We start from the raw sequence: 18,224 nt of genomic DNA, 5'->3' as shown, positions 1-18,224 counted from the left end.
ATGCTCACATCAAACTTGGTTAGTAAATCCATTCTACGGGGGAAGAGAGTTTCTGTGGAGGAAAGAGTTTCAGTAGATGGAGATAGATTCGGTGGAGGAGTGAGTTTCTTGTGGAGGGGGAGTTTCTATGAAGGGGGTGATAGTAATACCAATAAAAGGGTTCCCGCCAAAAAACATTTGGTTGACAATGTATAAATTAATTTTTGGTCTGATACAATCTAAGTTTAATCATAACTAGTTTGGTTTGTTTGGTTGGGTTCACTAACTAGATGTCACTTCCATTAAGTTTCTTTCAACCACTAACAGTGGTGTAAAGAGAGTGTCAGGTTGACATGCTTGAAAAGCAAAACCTGACACCTTTTTAAAAAAAATTGAAATAAAGTACATATGTTGACTACGCACAAGCTTTGGTATGTTGGTCTATAAAGCTATGTCCATTTTCTCAAACGAAATTGCATATGCAATCCTCATCCTATAAACCAAATAGGATTATTCAAGCATGTCAACCTCTTTAGGCGCTAACAACACAGTCGAAGATGAAAAATTGGAGTCGCAGGTTCCATTTCCACGTTGTACTCGCCGACCCCTTCCATTTTCAAGATCATTTGGGAGTGAGGGGGACTCCGATGATCCATTAGAGGCAATACATGCAGCAGTAGCAAGCTAGATTATAATTCCAAACTGATCAATTCATGGCATGAGAAATGTGTTGAAGACGAAGCCATTTTGGCTGATCTTAACATTAGAGTGAACAAAGCGTTCTCCCAAAAGAACAAGTACTTGAAGCTAAGTCATAAAAGGAAGCTGAAAGCTGATGAGTTGGATACAGTAATGAATGATGAAATTAAAGGTTGTTTGATGAACCATATGCGATGCGAAGAGCACCACAATGAACTGGAGTTGGCATTCAGCGAAAGATTTGAAAAATTCCGAGCATTTGTGGCAACTACTCATACAAGTTAAAATTGGGACTATGTGTCCCCTGATGATCTGAGAGAGATACTAGGCGATGGTGGTGACATGAGTGAGCATAAGCACGTCAAAGCTGCTCGAAAGAAGCCTACCAATACGACTAAGTGATTGCGGCTACCGCTGTTCAGTTGGTTAGGGGTAATCGTGGTATTGCACATATTAGAAGTATATTCCCTTAATGTCATTATCTTAAAATAACACGAATAACAGTTTCATTTGCTTCATATATAATTATTGGGACTATGTATTGCAAGTCATCATATGTTCCTTCTGTCTAACATTATATTTTGCAAACATCGAAATATTATTCAATAAGCCGTCAATATCACAGCATGTTGGGAATCAGTAAAGCCCCATTATCATGTCCGTTCACATTAATGAGCTGGCGTACTTTTTCTCAAAAAACTGACAAGTGAGTCATAAGTAAAACACCATGTGCTATACATTGTTTAGTGAATGGTTTATGGTTTGTTTATATATAATAAAATTTCAAATATTGCTGAATATTTATTTCGTCTATATCACTGGGGACATGAGTGATTATAAGCACGTGAGACCTGCTAAGAAGAAACTGACCAATACGACCAAGTGATTGTGGCTACCGTTATTCAGTTGGTTGGGGAGATCGTGGTATTGCTAAGAGGGAGCACATAAAATGCTTTGCAATTAAATTTTCTTTTGTGTGTGGAATTATGAGTAGTTCAAATGTTAATGTACCCTTTAATATTCTCCAACAGTTCGAAATGTGATTAGCTGCAATGTACTTTTTTACACGCTGCTTTCTAATCATTTTGTTCCAACAAAGTGCTTCAAGTATCCTTCAATTACAAATGTTTACAAAGTCGTGCACCTAATAACCAGTAGAGCTCAGATCTTAATAACTAGTAAAACACTGGAACATAACATTCGGAAAAAGTGGGTGCTGTTGGAAATAATGAGTGCTACTGGAAATCATTACTGGTAATGGAAACAACAGCTGGCTGCTGGAAATGCTGCATTAGCCTGTGATATAATCAATGAATCTGTTAAAATATAATTCACCATAAACTACCCATTTTACATGGTAAAAGTTATTGCTTCTTCACATAACTCATGTAGGGGCCTTTTTTCTTCGACAATCAGAATGGGTCTGTAAAGGGCGATTGATGAAATTGTCCCCTTTATTTGAGTTCAAAAATCAAGCCCCAAAATGCTTCGAAAAGGCAGTAGAGCTTTAGGAAACATCTTGGTTTTCTTCAACAATCAAAGCAACAACAACTTATAGATAAATTCTTGGCTTCGCATGAGAAGCTTGTGGCATGGGAGCAAAATTTTCATGAGTTTAGCAATGAAGAGAAAACTAAGTGTTCCTAGGGGAAAGATGGGGTATTAAGGTTGGAGAGAAAGGATTTTGCAGAGAGGTTTGGTTGAGCATCAGGAAAAAGAGAGAAAAAGGTAGCTGGAGTGTTTTTTCGGCAACTTGACAGAGACTCTGTCAAGTGTCAGAACAGCTTGCCAATAGGGAAAACTAAGGGAAAATGATGAGCTGAGCACGAAATTGTTGGGTTTTGGGAGTAAGAGAGGAAGCTTTCTCTCTGATGTAGTTGATGCTTGGTGGGTGAAAGAGGCCCCCTTTATAGCCGATGGAAGTTGACATTTTCCAAGAAACCCTAATGGTTTCTATCCAATTTGGCCAAGTCTTTCCCTTCCTTTCTCCCCTCATCCTTTCAATCATCCTATTTTGGTGAAATTTCCTCTGCCCATTTGCATAAAATCAGGATTTTGGGTACTCAAAGCCATTTCCTGGAGCTGCCTCAGAATTCTCATTTTCAGCTATTTCCTTCCTTTCATTTCTTCCTTTTTTTTATGGCCAGGTCTGATGAGGGAAAGAGAATGGGTGTGCATGCTAGTTCAAAGAGTGATCTACGCTCCAATATCCCTTGGTCATTTGGAAGTTTTTGCTTGAAACTTTTTCTTCCCATGTGCTAGAGCTTTGCAACAGCTTTTCAGACTTTCCTTCGTGGCTTTTGTTTTCCAACAAAGTGCTGATGGTTTTGCAGGTCTTTATTTTATTTATGTGGGCCTTCTAGAACAATGGATTGACTTATCAAATAAATGGGCCAACTTCACCAAGGTTTGGCTTGAGGTGTTGGGATTTTTGGTTGAGTCAATAGGCTATTTTGGTTGGGCTATTTTTATTTGGAGTGATGGGATATTCTTTTCTCTCTTGTGCTTACCCATATGTTTGGGCCTATGAAATGGGCTTGAGTCCCAAGGCCCCCAAGCAACCTGGGACTTCCATTTCTCGGCCCATCAATGGGCCTCATGACAATTTATTACCATCCATACCACAACCCACTCAAGCAAGCCCCGGGCAACTTGCGTGGCTTGGGCCCACTTAAGCTTGTAGCGTGGCATGATGCTTATTTGCTTGGCGTGGCATGTGTGCAAAGCGTATATGATGAACTTTCACGTGCCCAAATCGGGTTTCTTCTCGATAAAGTATCACATTGGGCCGAGAATTTATTTGGGCTGAAGCGTGGATTTTTTGGGCCTCAACAACTCAAAATTTGATACTTTATCAAATGTCTATGAAAATTTCTAAATAGGGAGAAGACGTAAAATTAACGCGTGTCAAAATTTCATGCAAGAATGAAACCAAGCAAATTTTCATTTCAATTATCAGTGGACATAGTAAGAGCTCATCGGTGCACTTGAACAAAAAAATAATAATAATAAAACTGCATCTAGAAAACTTCACTTGATCATTAGTCTTCATAACAATCGGGCTTCGTATAATAGAAACATAAATCATTTAGTTGGTCTGTGCATCCTGTCAAATTCATCGAATAAAGGGTCACTAACATCTATTGGAGTTGATTCGTCATTGTTCGACGGTGACGTCCTGCATAAACATCAAACACAAGCACATAAAAAATTTACCCATTCAAATTTTAGGTGTTATTATAAGTGTTAACATCTTACGGTGTGTTCAAATTTCTTGGGCATTGTCTTCTATCAAGACCAATGTGTCCACACTCCCGACAGTGTCTAATCTCTAGCTTCATTGCCTTTTCCTTTGCTCCTGTTACTCGTTTCGACCTTCCATTGCATCTTATTCTCTTAGGGTCTTTCATATATTTTGTTTGAGAGCTGGACCATCCAACTTCGTTATTACTTGGTCCATCCTTCAACAACTTCAATTTCACCCGCAAACTTTTTAGAGTCTCTGACAGTAGCTCACATCCTTCTTCACACATTAATGCATCCTCAACCACATCTGAAGCAAGTCGGGACATTGTACTCCGCTTTATTAAAAGACCAGGATCTGCAGAGTCTTTAATTTCGTTGCCATTTGCATCTGACACCAATCCAGATTTCGTAGTTTTCTTCCATCTCTTCAAAATATATTTATCGGGCATATATTCAACCTGGTCCCTTCTGAATAATGCTAGGATGTGCTTGCAAATAATTCCAACAAATTCAAATCTTTTGCAGCTACACGATGCGTGGTCAGAATCCTTAACATATACGACTTCTGCCACTCTTGTTTCCCAATTTTTCCTTTCGCTCACATTAAAGATAACTTTAGAAGCATCCTCTGTTTTGAGCTCTAGGAAACATGTTGTACTTTGTATTAGTTCTTGCTCAAACTTTTGAAACATTGTCCTTGTGTACAAGGTAGCCATTTGTTTGTTCATTGACATCGGTAGAATACATTGAGCCACTTCAAATGCATCTGTGTGATCAACAACTAACTCTTTTTGACGTTGATGAGAAAGTGCCCTCTTAAATCGTATTATGAAATCCATCAACGAATTTCTTCTTGATATGTATTGCTTGATGAAACCATGAGAACCTTCTGCTCTTTGGCTGCTTGACATTCCAACGGCAAAAAAGTGTCATGCGTAGGCTGGAACCCAAGATTCCTTTAAATCAAACATTGAACTTAGTCATGGATGATTAGTCAAACCAGCCTTTGTAACCACAATATTCCATTTTGCATCAAACTCATCCTTATTGTCAGTATTCCATATGGCTTTCTGAAATTCAAGCTCATACTCCTTATAGACAGAATGTGGTCACTTAACAGAGAATTTTGATGTGATGTGCCATATGCAAAGTCGAAGAAATGTAGTCGGGAAGGCTATTGAAATTGCTCTGGTCATTGCCGCATCTTGATCTGTAATGATTGTTTTAGGTTCGCCACCTGGCATGGTTTTCTTAAACTCCTCAAACATCCAAATAAACGACTCAGTCGTTTCCTTGCTCAAAAATGCGCATGCTAAGACAATTGTCTGACCATGGTTATTAACTCCCAACATTAGTGCAAATATCAAGTCGTATCGATTCGTGTTGAATGTGGTATCGAATACAACAACATCTCCATAAAACCCGTATGCCCGTCTAGAAGTTGCATCTGCCCAAAAACATCGACTAAATCTGTTATCGCCATCTCCCTCAATCTTGAAATAAAAAGCCTCATTTTTTTTTCTGTTCAGCTATAAAATACTCGGTCACTAGTTCAACATCGTGGTTCCTCAGCTTCTCATTCACACTACATTCAAGATTGTAGATATCTTTTTTGATAAAAACCAATTTTATCCATTCCTCCGGATTGCACCTCGAAAATACTTACCTTATGATTAATGGGAATATTAACCGAACTTAACTGTTTTGTGAGTACTTTTGTAGAATCCAAAATACAATGGTGTGATCTCAATAAATGCATTCTTTCTTAGGGGGTCATCTTATGATTATGTCCCTCTGCAAAACGAGATATGGTATACTTCTTGCTCCCATTTGTCTTCACAGCCACAATCTTAGCTTTGCAATTGCATCTACTTATTCCCCGCTGTCTTTTTCTCTTTTGAGTTTCATCTTTCTTGTATGCACCTTGTTTGCAACATACAAATTCTTTCATCAGAATCTCTTTCTTATTTTTCCCCCAAAAGCTGGAATGAAGTCGAATACCAAAGCCAGCTAAGAATGCATATCTATTATAGAAATTATAAACGATGTCAAGCGAGTCGAACTTCATCCCAACTGCTGGTGTTTCCTCATTTCTTACTTCAGGAATGTAAACCCTCCCATTAGCTGTTACACAATCATCACTCTCTGAGCCCCCAGACATTTTATCCACGTATATTATTTATCTACTTCTATATTACTACATAGCAAATATTAATTCATTAATCAATCATTACTGCATCACAACATATCAATGCATTCCACTTACATAAAACATTGCCCAAATTGACACAAAACACTCAAAGCCTAGCTTGTTGGATTCCAATTACACAAAATGCAAGCAAAATTTAATAATAGTTACGTCATCTCTTGTGAAATAATCTGGAAAAAATAACGCTAGAACCAACATGTTCAACTAAGAACACAAATGTAATTCAAATCAGCAATTACATAACTTCACCCAATATTCTCTCCAAATGCTTACTCCTAATGCCATTAAGCCTAAGTTTAAGATCTTTTACCTACATTTCATAATTTTCCACCCCCCACCCCCCAAAAACAATCAACTAAGTATATTGAATATTCATAAAGAAATGACGCATTATTGACAGCAGAAATGACGCATTATTGATTCCACAAATGACGCATTATTGATGCCACAAATGACGAATTTCCCACCCTCACAAAAAATAAACCAAACCCAACAAAATCAATCCAGCAAGAGTGAACTTACCTCTCAAAGTCAATCGGGAGCTCCGAAATCAGTCAGCTTGATAGAATGTGGTGGACATTAGAGAAGATTCTTTGGTAATGGAGACTCCATCTCTACCAAAATCAAGGAACAACTGCTGCTGCGGCGTCTAGCTACAAAAAGAGATATGTTACTTTGCTTTCATCTGGAATCTCGTCTGCTGAACGAAAAAAATCAAAACAGGACAATAGCTAGGTAAGAGCCATTAATCGTCATACCGAGGATACCATAGATCGCAAGCCTCCCAAGGAGCTGATGACAAATGGAGCGACTATAGGGTTTGGGAGCTTTAGATCTTTCTAATTGTGGGTTTGCATTACATTCAAAAAGAGAGGATTGTGTTCTTCAGTTTTTCACAGAGAGGGAAAAATCTTCAATTGAAGTTGGGTTTCCAATGGGTCATATTTCAACCCGGTTCTACATGCACCCTCTTTTAAAAACTCACCGTTGGATGAAATCTAACGGCTCTTACATACCCCTTGAAAACACCCCTTATAACTTTTCACTCACTATAGAAGCCCCATCCATAGATATAGCCAAATTGTCTGCAACACAATTTTGTCTACGAGTTTAATTTTTTATCTCATTTCAATGTAAATAACTGATGTTTATCGAGTGATATCGGCTTAATGTTTACCCCACCCCTGAGCTTAAGTAAAGAAAAATACAGTAAACTTCTATATATAAAAAAGAGACAATAGTAAACATTTGAGGGAAAAATAGGGAGAATACAAATAATATAAATTTAATTTTTATTAGAACAATAAATTTTAAAATAAACCCAGACGGAAAACAAAAATAAAAACATTAGGGTTATTGGCTAAGCATGCAAAAAGGAGCCCAGTCCAAGGCTAATCTACTACCAACAACTTCTCTTTCTGCCACTCTCTTCCGAAAGCTAATCTCACACGTCTAGGTTTGAAAGTTTAGGCACGATTGTTATGCAGTTAAGAATGCATGTTATGATCGTTATAACTATATATTAACTCAAATCGAGTTCAGCTAACTTGGAGATGGTTAATTAATCAGGCTTAACACTATTATTTAAGAGACTGTTCACCAAACAATAATTCCTTCATATCATTACTCTTTCCTCCTCTTGGTGTTTTTCTCTTCATGTGCTTTGGTTTCTTCCGAGCAAAACCACAAGTGTCAATGGCGCCGCTGATGCGCATGATGAAGCGGGGGATAGAATTTATGGGGAGGCAATGGAACTTATTTGATATAGCCTCATTGGTTGTGGTTTTTTCTTTGCATTTGCTTGCTCTTTTAGCTCCAGTTCATTTCAGCTGGGGTGCATTATGGTTGGCCTTCGCACTCTATGTTGTGACAGGTCTAGGTATAACTCTAGGTTTCCATAGGAGCCTTGCGCACCGGAGTTTTAAGCTTCCTAGATGGCTCGAATACTTTTTTGTCTATTGCGGGGTTCTTACACTACAGGTACGGTGTGTACGTCAAACGAAAATACTAGTAGACTGAATACAACATTTTACTTTACTTTTTATAACAATGCTCTTGTTTTTTATGTGCAGGGAAGTCCAATTGAATGGGTGAGCACACACAGGTACCACCACCAGTTTACTGACACAAAGAAAGACCCTCATAGCCCTCTCATGGGATTCTGGTTTAGCCACATTGGTTGGATATTGAACAACAGCTTTCGGTTTGAAATTGTAGAAAACTCTCTCTCTACTCTCTCTCTCTCTCTCTCTCTCTCTCTCAAAACTAATTAACATGCCAACTTTGCAGTATGAAAGACGACTAAAGAACGTTGACGATTTAAAAAGGCAGCCGTACTATAGGTTTCTTCATCGCACCTACCTTCTTCACTCGGCTCTTCTTGGAGTTCTACTATATGTCATAGGAGGACTGCCCTATCTTGTTTGGGGAATGGTAAAATTACTCTTACTTTCTTTCTTTCTTCTTCGTTAGCAAGGGCAGATAATGGTGACTATTGCCGCTTTTTTTTTTTTTTTTGTTGGGTAGTGCTTAGAATTACCTTCTAAGTACAAGATTTAATTTGTGTGGTGTATTTTTCTTCCTTTTGCTTCATAATCAGTTGCTTTTGTTTCACTGCAGGGTGTGAGGACGGTAATTGTTTACCATATTACATTTTCAGTAAATTCAATTGGCCACACATGGGGAAAGCAAGTTTGGCACACCGGTGACTTGTCTAGAAACAACTGGTATATTGTAGCTACAATGGAAATATGCCCTATATATATAGATTGAAAACATTTACAATTTACAAGGGTAAATAATAAAGTTAATAAATTTTAACTGTATAGGTTGCTGGCATTGCCAACTCTTGGAGAAGGCTGGCACAATAACCACCATGCTTTTGACTACTCAGCTCGGCAAGGTCTAGAATGGTGGCAGATTGATATTACATGGTATTTGATAAGATTTCTTCAAGTGGTTGGTCTGGCAACCGACGTGAAAACACCAACTGAGACTCAGAAGAAACGAAAAGCTTTACACAACGCCAGCAATTAGAGAAGAATAAGTCAAAAGTTAGCAATGGAAAGTTTAAAAACAACAAAATAGTATTGCACTAGAAATCCAAATTAGGCTATGAACATTTTCCTTATGCCTTTTAAGATAGCTTTGGTTTTATAGGGGAAGAAGGGTTTTTTTTTCTGTTTGTTTGAGGAATAAGGAGAGTTTGGGTCTCTCTATGTTTGCCCAACTAGAGAGATCAAACCTACAAACTTAATCTAATTCATTGCCAACATTAAAGGAGCAAAATTATTATACACTATAAGGACAGTTTTGAGCCCCTTCTACCTGATATATATTCACATTTATTAAATTATTACATTCAAAAACTGGTTTATTTGTATTTGTTTCTGTTTGGGCTTGACTTTGTTGTTGGCCAAAATGTGGCTATTATTGAATTTATTCGATAATGGGTCTAAAGAGGTTTTGGGTTATTTAACAAGTGAAGCCCAACGTTTTCTTGATTCACGAAGTACAAGGCAGAAATTATAAGTGAATGTTTGGTAATTTGAGTTCAAAACTTAAAAAAAATCTGGTTGGTAGGCCCGGATTTGAAAATATAAACTCAAAAACACCCAAATATTTGAAAACATAAAAAATCGGTTTTTTAGAATTTTGTTAGAAAAACTGTTTCAAGCTGCATACCAAACACGTATTTAAATCTTAAAAAATAGATTTTAGAACTCCTTATTTTTAAGAAGAATCAAAGTTTCTGAACACCCTTCTTGAATAGGACACCAAAAGCCACCTAAATCTTGATTACAATCAGCGCCAGTCATGGCCGTTTGGAAATATTTCTAACTTTATGTCACACTTTTGGATTGCCACCTATGTCTTCTTCAGCATGCTGATAAGGACCTTGTTTGTAGTTTCAGCTTTGATCATGGGGTCTTGAGCCCCATGTGCTTGATGTGGGAACATGAATTTTGGCAACCAATAAAAAGGTGACACGTGGAAAAAGAAATATTTCTTAAGTCAACTAATTGCGCTAATTAAATCTCATTTAATTAGGCAATTATCCTTTATTTAAGATAGAAATATCTTGCCAAATCAAGGATCCGATTTCCAGCAAATCTCCTTGATTTATCCTATCACCTATTTTGCAAACCCTAGCCTGCAAGGAGACTCTATAAATAGATGGCTACACTCCACACATGAGGTAACTCTTTCTAACTGAAAAAATCCTAGACTCTCTCTCTCTCTCTCTCTCTCTCTCTCTCTCTCTCCCTGTCACGCCCTAGACCCGAGGGTGGGTGGAAATCTCGCGCCCGGTGCGTGAGAAAATAAAAATAAAGAAAATAAAAAGAAAGCTGAAATATGGGTTTAAAATAAACTTCTCTTATAAAAAAAAAATAGCTCCAAAAATCTTACAACTTTACAATTAATAAATAAAGCTCAATCACTCTCATCTAATTCAGCCTTAACTGGTTTAGTCCTTGTATTGCCCATTAATTCATCTGAAAAATTAAACAGAGTGAGGGGTGAGCAATCACCGCTCAGTGAGTAGATTATGTAATATGCCAGTCAAGTAATGCCGTTTTACACACTCTAGAAAGTATCATGAAAAGATACACCAGTCCAGATCATATCACATCGTCCCTTCATATCTCGATTATCCTTCATAGCATGTAACCAACCATGTAACCCCTACTGGCCTCACTGCCCTGTGTCCCCGTGTGGTACATCTGTCCCTTGGATACCCCAACATTGAAGTTCTCATGTTTCATGAATAATACATACTTCACAAATATTCCAGTCAATATATATATAATGTGAAAGATTGCACCAATTTAGACATGCTTGACTTGAAATAGAGAGATATTTGTAAATAGAACAAATCCATGATAATTCATGGTTTTCATATTTTATCACAAAATAAGAACTTTAACACATTACATAGACCACTCACCTCGATAATGAGAGCCCTTGAAATAAATTGGCAAGACAACCCATATACCTATCTTCATGTATTATCACCCAAACCAAGCTCTAAGAATTTCATCACCACACTCTCTCCTTCTTTCTCTCTTACTCTTTCTCACTTTCTTGTTCTATCATGCACTACCATGCATCTCCTAAAAATAAGTTGAGGAAATGGTTCCTAATTATAGTACAATAAGAGTCGGCTAAAGATGAGATAGAAGGGGAAAGTCGGCACATCAAGTAGGTGGTGTCAATTGGCATGTGCATATAACTGTAATGTTGCCAGCTATAAGAAATTATATCAGGAGGTGTTCAAAGCTAAGCAAACTCAAGATATATAGATGACAACTCACAAGGTGATAGTGCTCCTTACTTGGCTATAAAAAAAATGGACATGTCTATCACTAATATCAATCAAAGTTGATCACTACAATCCTTTAAACTTAGCCACCAAGTATTGATAACATGCAGGAATTGCAACGAAAGTAAAACATATTCAGATATTTATTTAAAGTATAACATGTAATTTTTATATGTACATATATAAAATATATAAATTAAATGGCAAAATATTAAATCTTCAAACTATATAATTTTATAAATACGGGGTGTCACAATCTACCCTCCTTAAAAAAAAAAATTTCTTCCTTGAAATTTACTAACACTTAAGAAAATCTACTCCTAAAGATCTTTGTCATTCACTTCTTTAAATTCAAACCTATATGCTCACACCAATCTTCTACCACAGTTCCCAAGGCTGTCTAATCCCTATATTATAATACCATTCTGTCACGCTCCCGGACCCGGGTGGGTGGAAACCACCGGTGCGTGAGAAAATAAAAATAAAAATAAAAATAAAATAAAAAGAAAGCCGAAATATGGGTTTAAAATAAACTTCTCTTATAAAAAAAAATAGCTCCAAAAATCTTACAACTTTACAATAGGGGTGGGCATCTTAAAACTGAAATACCAAAACCGTAGCCTAACTGTATCGTACCATACCGATTTCATACCGTTTCATTTGGTATGGGGAGATATTCGGTACCGTATCAATAAAGTATGGTATGGTAGTGATATCAAGATTTTGGTACTGGTCAATACTGTACCGTACCGAATAGCACTCTCTCGCTTGTGTCACACCCCAACCCTCGGATTTACAAAACCTTGGATTACGACGTGATTCACACCTTAATTATAGAATTTAATAAAAACTATAACTAAAATGTGAAGAAGACATTTAAATAAATAAAATAGATATTTCACATAAAATATTCAGCAGAAACGCGGAAACGATAACGTTTGAAACCATAAAAATTTTACATTATTTTACAAGTTAGAACTACTCGAGAGTTCACTTAAAGAGTAGCTCATTATTCAACCACAAGCTATGTTACATTCTATAGACATGCCAAAAATCATCACAAGCTCTAGATTTCAGGTTCGGTACTTGCAAAGCGAAATCACAGCTCAGTAGGGACATAAACCTTTTTACTATAAATTGATATTAAATTAAGTGACAAATAATCAAGCAGCCAAATTTCACATTATTAGTAACAATGCATGAATGCTCTTCATCTAATCCTGTTAATTCATATAATTGGACAAGCAGACCTACACAAAAGACCATTCCCATTACCCTCTTTTTCCACCATTATTTTCTCAACCCAAGAACTCCAAATAATTTCCATGACATTATATAGTTCACATATCTCATAAAAACAATGTAATCATTTAAATATCACCAATGTACATATAATCATGCCCACATTGTTCAAACAGTTAAGAGTACGTAAATCAAATAGTACCATGTATAGTATAATGCTCACGAAATTTAATTAAATCAATCTTTGAAAAAGGCCCCCCCAAGAAAACCCCTACCTTGATTCCAAAACTAGCTCCAAATTACGAAAACACAAGCTAAGTACCTCCTCCAAGAATTTCCTCACTGCTCTCTCCCTCTACGTTTTTCTCTCTTTGTAAGAACTTTCATGCAGGTAAAAATGCTTCCAAAAAAACAAAGGAAGTGTCGTATTTATAGTAATACTCAAGAGGTTTCAAATTGTTCTAATTGGCGGAGAGGTGATGACCACGTGGGAACTTGATCTCCAAGTTTAGGATAGCTATTTATCAAATTGCCAACACCTCATGCTAAATAAGGCTTAGTCATCTCAATAGAATGACACTTGGAGTCTTAAAGTGTGTTTGTACAAATTATCTAGGCCACTTCAACTTGGTCGGCAAGGAAGAGATAAAGTTAAAAGCAATACATAAACTTATTTCTAATATTACTACTATTTTTTTAATAACTAAGAACAAAATCTAAAAGTATAACACCTAAAACAAAACAATTATATATATATATAAGTTATTATTGTAGTAGTATAATAATTAGTAAAAAATTATAACAACAATGTTTACATTTATGTACCAAGATAATTAAAAATATAACCAATATATATATATATATATATTTATATATATTTTAAAATACGGGTATTCACAACTTGCCTCTCAAACGCCAAAGCCAAACCCTTACTCTCCTCAGACAGAAACGCTTCGCTCTGTCAAACTCTCAAACTCAGGCCATTCGAACTCTCCTCCATACCCAGACCCAGCTCTCTGTCTCTCTCTCAATCTCACTCGATTCAAGCTCTCTCCAAGCCAAATCCTTCTCATCTCATCTCGATCTCTCACTCGATTCAAGCTCTCTTTGTCTCTCACTCTCTCGAACTCAATCTGTCTCACTGTCAGTCTTTGGATTTCTTGATATGTCTCTGTCTCACTCTCTTAATCTCTCGATTTCTCCATCTTTCTGATCTCTCTCAAGCTCTCAACCCTCTCTCAGCTCTCTGGAATAAGAAGCATCCCAAATCGACGAAGGGACAAATGGTAAGTTTGCTGTGATTTTTGTTAATTTATTTAGGGTTAATTAAATACGAATGAAGTTTTTGGAATTCCTTGTCTAGAATGTTGATTGTATGCTAGGAATATTGTGGGTCTAAGTCTAACACCTTTTTTCCCAATGTTGATGAAAACAAGACAGAAGAGAAGGTCATGTTTTTCTGGATTATGACATTTGTGTTGTGTTGTTGATTCTGGATTATGGCATTTATGTTGTGTTGTTGATTCTAGATTATGCCATTTGTTATGTGTTGTTGATTTCTTGCTTTTTCTATATTTTGATAGCCTTTGTGTGTATGTTTATAGAGCCTTTTTCTTTGATTCATTTGATAATAAAAAGCTGTTTCATGTATATGGTTTCTTTCATTGACTGTATTAGCATAAATTTCCATGTATGCATCATAAAATTAACTGAGCTTTGTTATTGGGTATGGAGTTGCATAGGACTCGAAAATTCTCCTTCACATACAAAATCTGCATTTGTTTTTGTTAATTACATCATGAATTGGTGCTTGATGTTTTTATTGGTTGTTGCTGCTTTGTTTTTATCCGTCCCAATGGCCACCTGAGCTAAATTGGTTGCTGCTCTGTTTTTATTTGTATAAATTGGTGCCTGTTGTGTTATAACTTATATGCATTGCATGTGAAGCAGAAACTTTATCTAAAGGTTTATTCTGATTTTTGTTAATTCTTGTCATGTAGTCTCGATCAAGTAAGCATCAGGAGCACAGTCGACTTGCTGTTTCTTCAACGGCAACATCACCAGCACCACCACAGTTTTTGTGCAGCCGGAAGCCCAACCTTCTGAAGCTCATGTGCCTGAGCCAATGCAAGCCCTTGAGAGTGAAGATACATAAATGGTTAGTGAACTGAACTCATATAGCAAAGGTAGAGGTAATAAGAGAAGTTGGGTTTGGGATCATTTTACACCCTAAGATGATAAAAAATAAAAAAAAACTGTCAAAAGGATGAGGCCACATGTGGTAGATGTAGAAGTTATGAATAAAAGAGCTAAATGAAGATATTGTCCTAAATCTAAACTTGGTCTTGGAGATTATGCATGTGATAGTGGAAAAAATGGGACTTCGGGAATGATAAGTCATATTAGAAAATATTGCAAATACTACCCACCTAACCAAGATAAAACACAAAAAATAATTACTGGTGATAGGAGTCAGAGTAACAAAATGGTTGCTAGGGGGTTTTTGCAAAGTGATGTTATGGATGCATGTGTTGAAATGATTGTGATTGATGAGCTACCATTTTCTTTTGTAGAAAAGAAAGGTTTTATAAAGTTTTTTAGTGTTGCTTGTCCAATGTTTGAAGTGCCTAGTAGGAGAAAAACAGTGAGGCAGTTTCTTAAAATGTATGATGCACAAAAACAGCAGCTGAAGAATGATTTAAGTGCACATAGAATCAACCTCACGACTGACACTTGGACAAGTATCCAAAACACCAATTACATGGTGGTCACTGCACACTTCATAGATTGTGATTGAAAGATGCACAAAAGGGTTTTAAGCTTTTGTGTTATTCCTAATCACCAAGGCAACACCATAGGAGACCTCACTGAGAGTTGTTTATTATAGTGGGGTATAGAGAAGGTTTTAACCATTATTGTGGACAATGCCTCTGCAAATAAAGTGGCAATTGATTGGGTGAGATATAAAATTCACAAATGGAACAATTCACATACTATTTTGGGTAGGAAGTACTTACATATGAGATGTTATGCTCACATCACTAATTTAATTGTGTTTAGTGTGTTGAGGAAGTTGCAAAAATCTGTTTTGGCAATTAGGAATGCTGTGAGGTATGTTCGATCGTCTCCACAGAGATTGGATTATTTTAAAACCTCTATTGAGAAGGAGAAACTGACCTGCGAAGGTCTTGTATGCATGGATGTCCCCACAAGATGGAATTCAACATACATGATGTTGGATGCAACCTTGAAATTTAAGAAGGCTTTTACTAGAATGGCAGAGGATTTGAACAGCCCATTCATGGCTTATTTCAAAGAGCCAGATGAGGTAGTTGATGAGGATGGTGTAGTTCAGACTAATAGTAGGCAGTGTCAAGTTGGAACACCAACTGATGTAGATTGGGACAATGCAACAGTGTTTGCAAGGTTTTTGAAGGTGCTTTATGAGGTGACCTTGAAGGTGTGATTGTATCTTTGCAACCCCACAGTTCATAAAACATTTCATGCAGTTATTTCCATGGAAAATGAGATTGACAAGTTGTTTGTGGCACCTGAATTTGCCACTAGTTCAAATGCAAAGAAAGTGTTGACTGACATGGCTGGATCTATGAGAACAAAATACAATAAATTTTGTCAAATATCAAGATTTGAACATGTTGGTGTTGATTGCACTTGTTTTGGATCCAAGGTTCAAGTTGAGGCATATCACCCATCTCTTTAAGAAGGAAAATTTTGATGAGGATGATGTGCAAATAAAGACAAGATAAGTGAAAAGTATGTTAATGGCCCTCTATGATGAGTATGTACCAAAGGTAGATAGTGGCATTCACATGAGACAGAATTCTACCACAGAATATGTAGGATCTGCAAGTGGTAGTAATAATATGGTTGGAGAAAGTGTTGGTGATGATTTTTTAGATGATTTGATTAGGGAGCTGGAAGAGAGTGATGAGGCTGTGGTGTCACATGAAGTTGATTCTTACTTGGCAGATCCTTTGACATTTGTTTCCAAAGATGCATTTTTTGACATATTGATGTGGTGGAAACTCAATGGGCCCAAGTATCATGTCTTAGCAGCAATTGCGAAGGATGTCCTTTTAATTCAAACTTCCACAATGGCATCTGAGAGTTGTTTTAGCACTGGTGGCATAGTCATAGATGCATTTAGGAGTTCATTAACTCCTAAATCAGTGGAGGCTTTGCTATGCATGCAAAATTGGTTGAGAGGGGGTGAAATTTCAAGCTTGGAAGATACACCTTCGATTGAAGAATTTGAATTTTATTGAATCAGGTAAATTATTTTAAATATTGTTTGTTATTTATATCAGTTTGCATTGAATTCTTTCTAATAGTTGTTTGGGTAATTTGCAGAATATGCAAATGATGGGGATACTTGAATTCAAATCGTGGGCTGCAAATGAAGCTTGGATTGCATAACTTTCTGTTTTTGTCATTTATGTTTGGATTGTGTTTGTATTTTTGTAAGCCATAAGGCATAATTTTAACTATTTTGGTTTGTAAGCCATAAAGCATGAGTTTTAACCATTTGGATTTGATGAATCTGTTAATGGATAAATATTGATTTGGTTGATTTGGATATTGAATATGTTGATGGATATTGAATATGTTGAATCTTTGAATTTGTAAGTTAGGCATCACTTATTTTGGTGAATGAATATGTTGAATATTTAATTGGTTCATTTTTTAGTTGTGCCATTTTGGTAACGAAATGGTACCTATACCGTATCAATACCGATTTGGCATGGTACGGTACAGTACAAATTTTGGCAAACCATAATCTCATACTGTACCATACCGATTTAAATTTCCGGTATTGGTAGCGATACGGGCTCAATACCGTACCATACGGTACCGTGCCCACCCCTACTTTACAATTAATAAATAAAGCTCAATCACTCTCATCTAATTCAGCCTCAACTGGTTTAGTCCTTGTCTTGCCTACTAATTCATTTGAAAAATTAAACAGGGTGAGAGGTGAGCAAGCACCGCTTAGTGAGTAGATTATGTAATATGCCAGTCAAGCAATGTCGTTTTACACACTCTAGAAAATATCATGAAAATATACACAAGTCCAGATCATCTCTTCATATCTCGGCTATCCTTCATAGCATGTAACCATTTGTCCCTGAGTCCTACTAGGGCAAGAAGGGTATTTTAGTAATTTAGGCCGACACATGCCTGGTGTCAGATAAGGAGAGGGTTCATCATGGATTCCAAGGGGGAATTCAAGCGGGTCCTTTCAATTTGGTATCAGAGCATTAGGTTAAATTCCTATAGACTCTGCACCTTGTGTACCTCCTTATTTCGGTGAAGTGTTTGACGTCCTATTATGTTGTCTTGCCTTCTCGACGTGGTTGAGCTCATATGCTGGTTGAGATTAACGACTGTTTGGAACATTTGAATTTCGTGTTTATCAAGATGACTGTGCCCATGGTGCTAAAAGTTTGGCACAACTGGTAAGTAATGTGGGTATGGGAATTTGAAGTACGGTGTGTTGACAATGGA

At 36.7% G+C, this 18,224-nt stretch overlaps 2 protein-coding genes across 2 annotated transcripts; one reads left to right on the top strand and one right to left on the bottom strand.

Moving 5' to 3' along the window:
- Positions 1-3,762: 3,762 nt before the first annotated feature.
- LOC103326774 (protein FAR1-RELATED SEQUENCE 5-like) lies at positions 3,763-4,658 on the bottom strand. Its single transcript, XM_089048323.1, has 2 exons — positions 3,937-4,658; positions 3,763-3,856 (listed from the first exon to the last, which is right to left on the bottom strand). Exons 1-2 carry the CDS (start codon positions 4,656-4,658, stop codon positions 3,763-3,765), a joined length of 816 nt encoding a protein of 271 aa, XP_088904449.1.
- A 3,091-nt stretch (positions 4,659-7,749) lies between these two features.
- LOC148919116 (palmitoyl-monogalactosyldiacylglycerol delta-7 desaturase, chloroplastic-like) lies at positions 7,750-9,464 on the top strand. Its single transcript, XM_089048322.1, has 5 exons — positions 7,750-8,113; positions 8,206-8,346; positions 8,423-8,566; positions 8,753-8,859; positions 8,962-9,464. The coding sequence occupies exons 1-5, from the start codon at positions 7,790-7,792 to the stop codon at positions 9,167-9,169; spliced, it is 924 nt and encodes a 307-aa protein (XP_088904448.1). The 5' UTR covers positions 7,750-7,789; the 3' UTR covers positions 9,170-9,464.
- Positions 9,465-18,224: the final 8,760 nt, after the last annotated feature.

This window comes from Prunus mume, linkage group LG3 (assembly GCF_029339155.1).
Source record: "Prunus mume cultivar Tortuosa linkage group LG3, ASM2933915v1, whole genome shotgun sequence".
NCBI classification, from domain to species: domain Eukaryota; kingdom Viridiplantae; phylum Streptophyta; class Magnoliopsida; order Rosales; family Rosaceae; genus Prunus; species Prunus mume.
This window is presented reverse-complemented; position numbering and strand designations above follow the sequence as displayed.

Bases quoted from the DNA above. Each gene is read 5' to 3' on its own strand.
- LOC103326774 (XM_089048323.1), bottom strand. From the start codon at position 4,658: ATGTCAATGAACAAACAAATGGCTACCTTGTACACAAGGACAATGTTT. The intron at 3,857-3,936 runs GTAAGATGTTAA...ATGTTTATGCAG, and splicing joins CCAAGAAATTTGAACACACC to GACGTCACCGTCGAACAATG.
- LOC148919116 (XM_089048322.1), top strand. From the start codon at position 7,790: ATGTGCTTTGGTTTCTTCCGAGCAAAACCACAAGTGTCAATGGCGCCG. The intron at 8,347-8,422 runs GTAGAAAACTCT...CCAACTTTGCAG, and splicing joins ACAGCTTTCGGTTTGAAATT to TATGAAAGACGACTAAAGAA. The intron at 8,567-8,752 runs GTAAAATTACTC...GTTTCACTGCAG, and splicing joins CCTATCTTGTTTGGGGAATG to GGTGTGAGGACGGTAATTGT.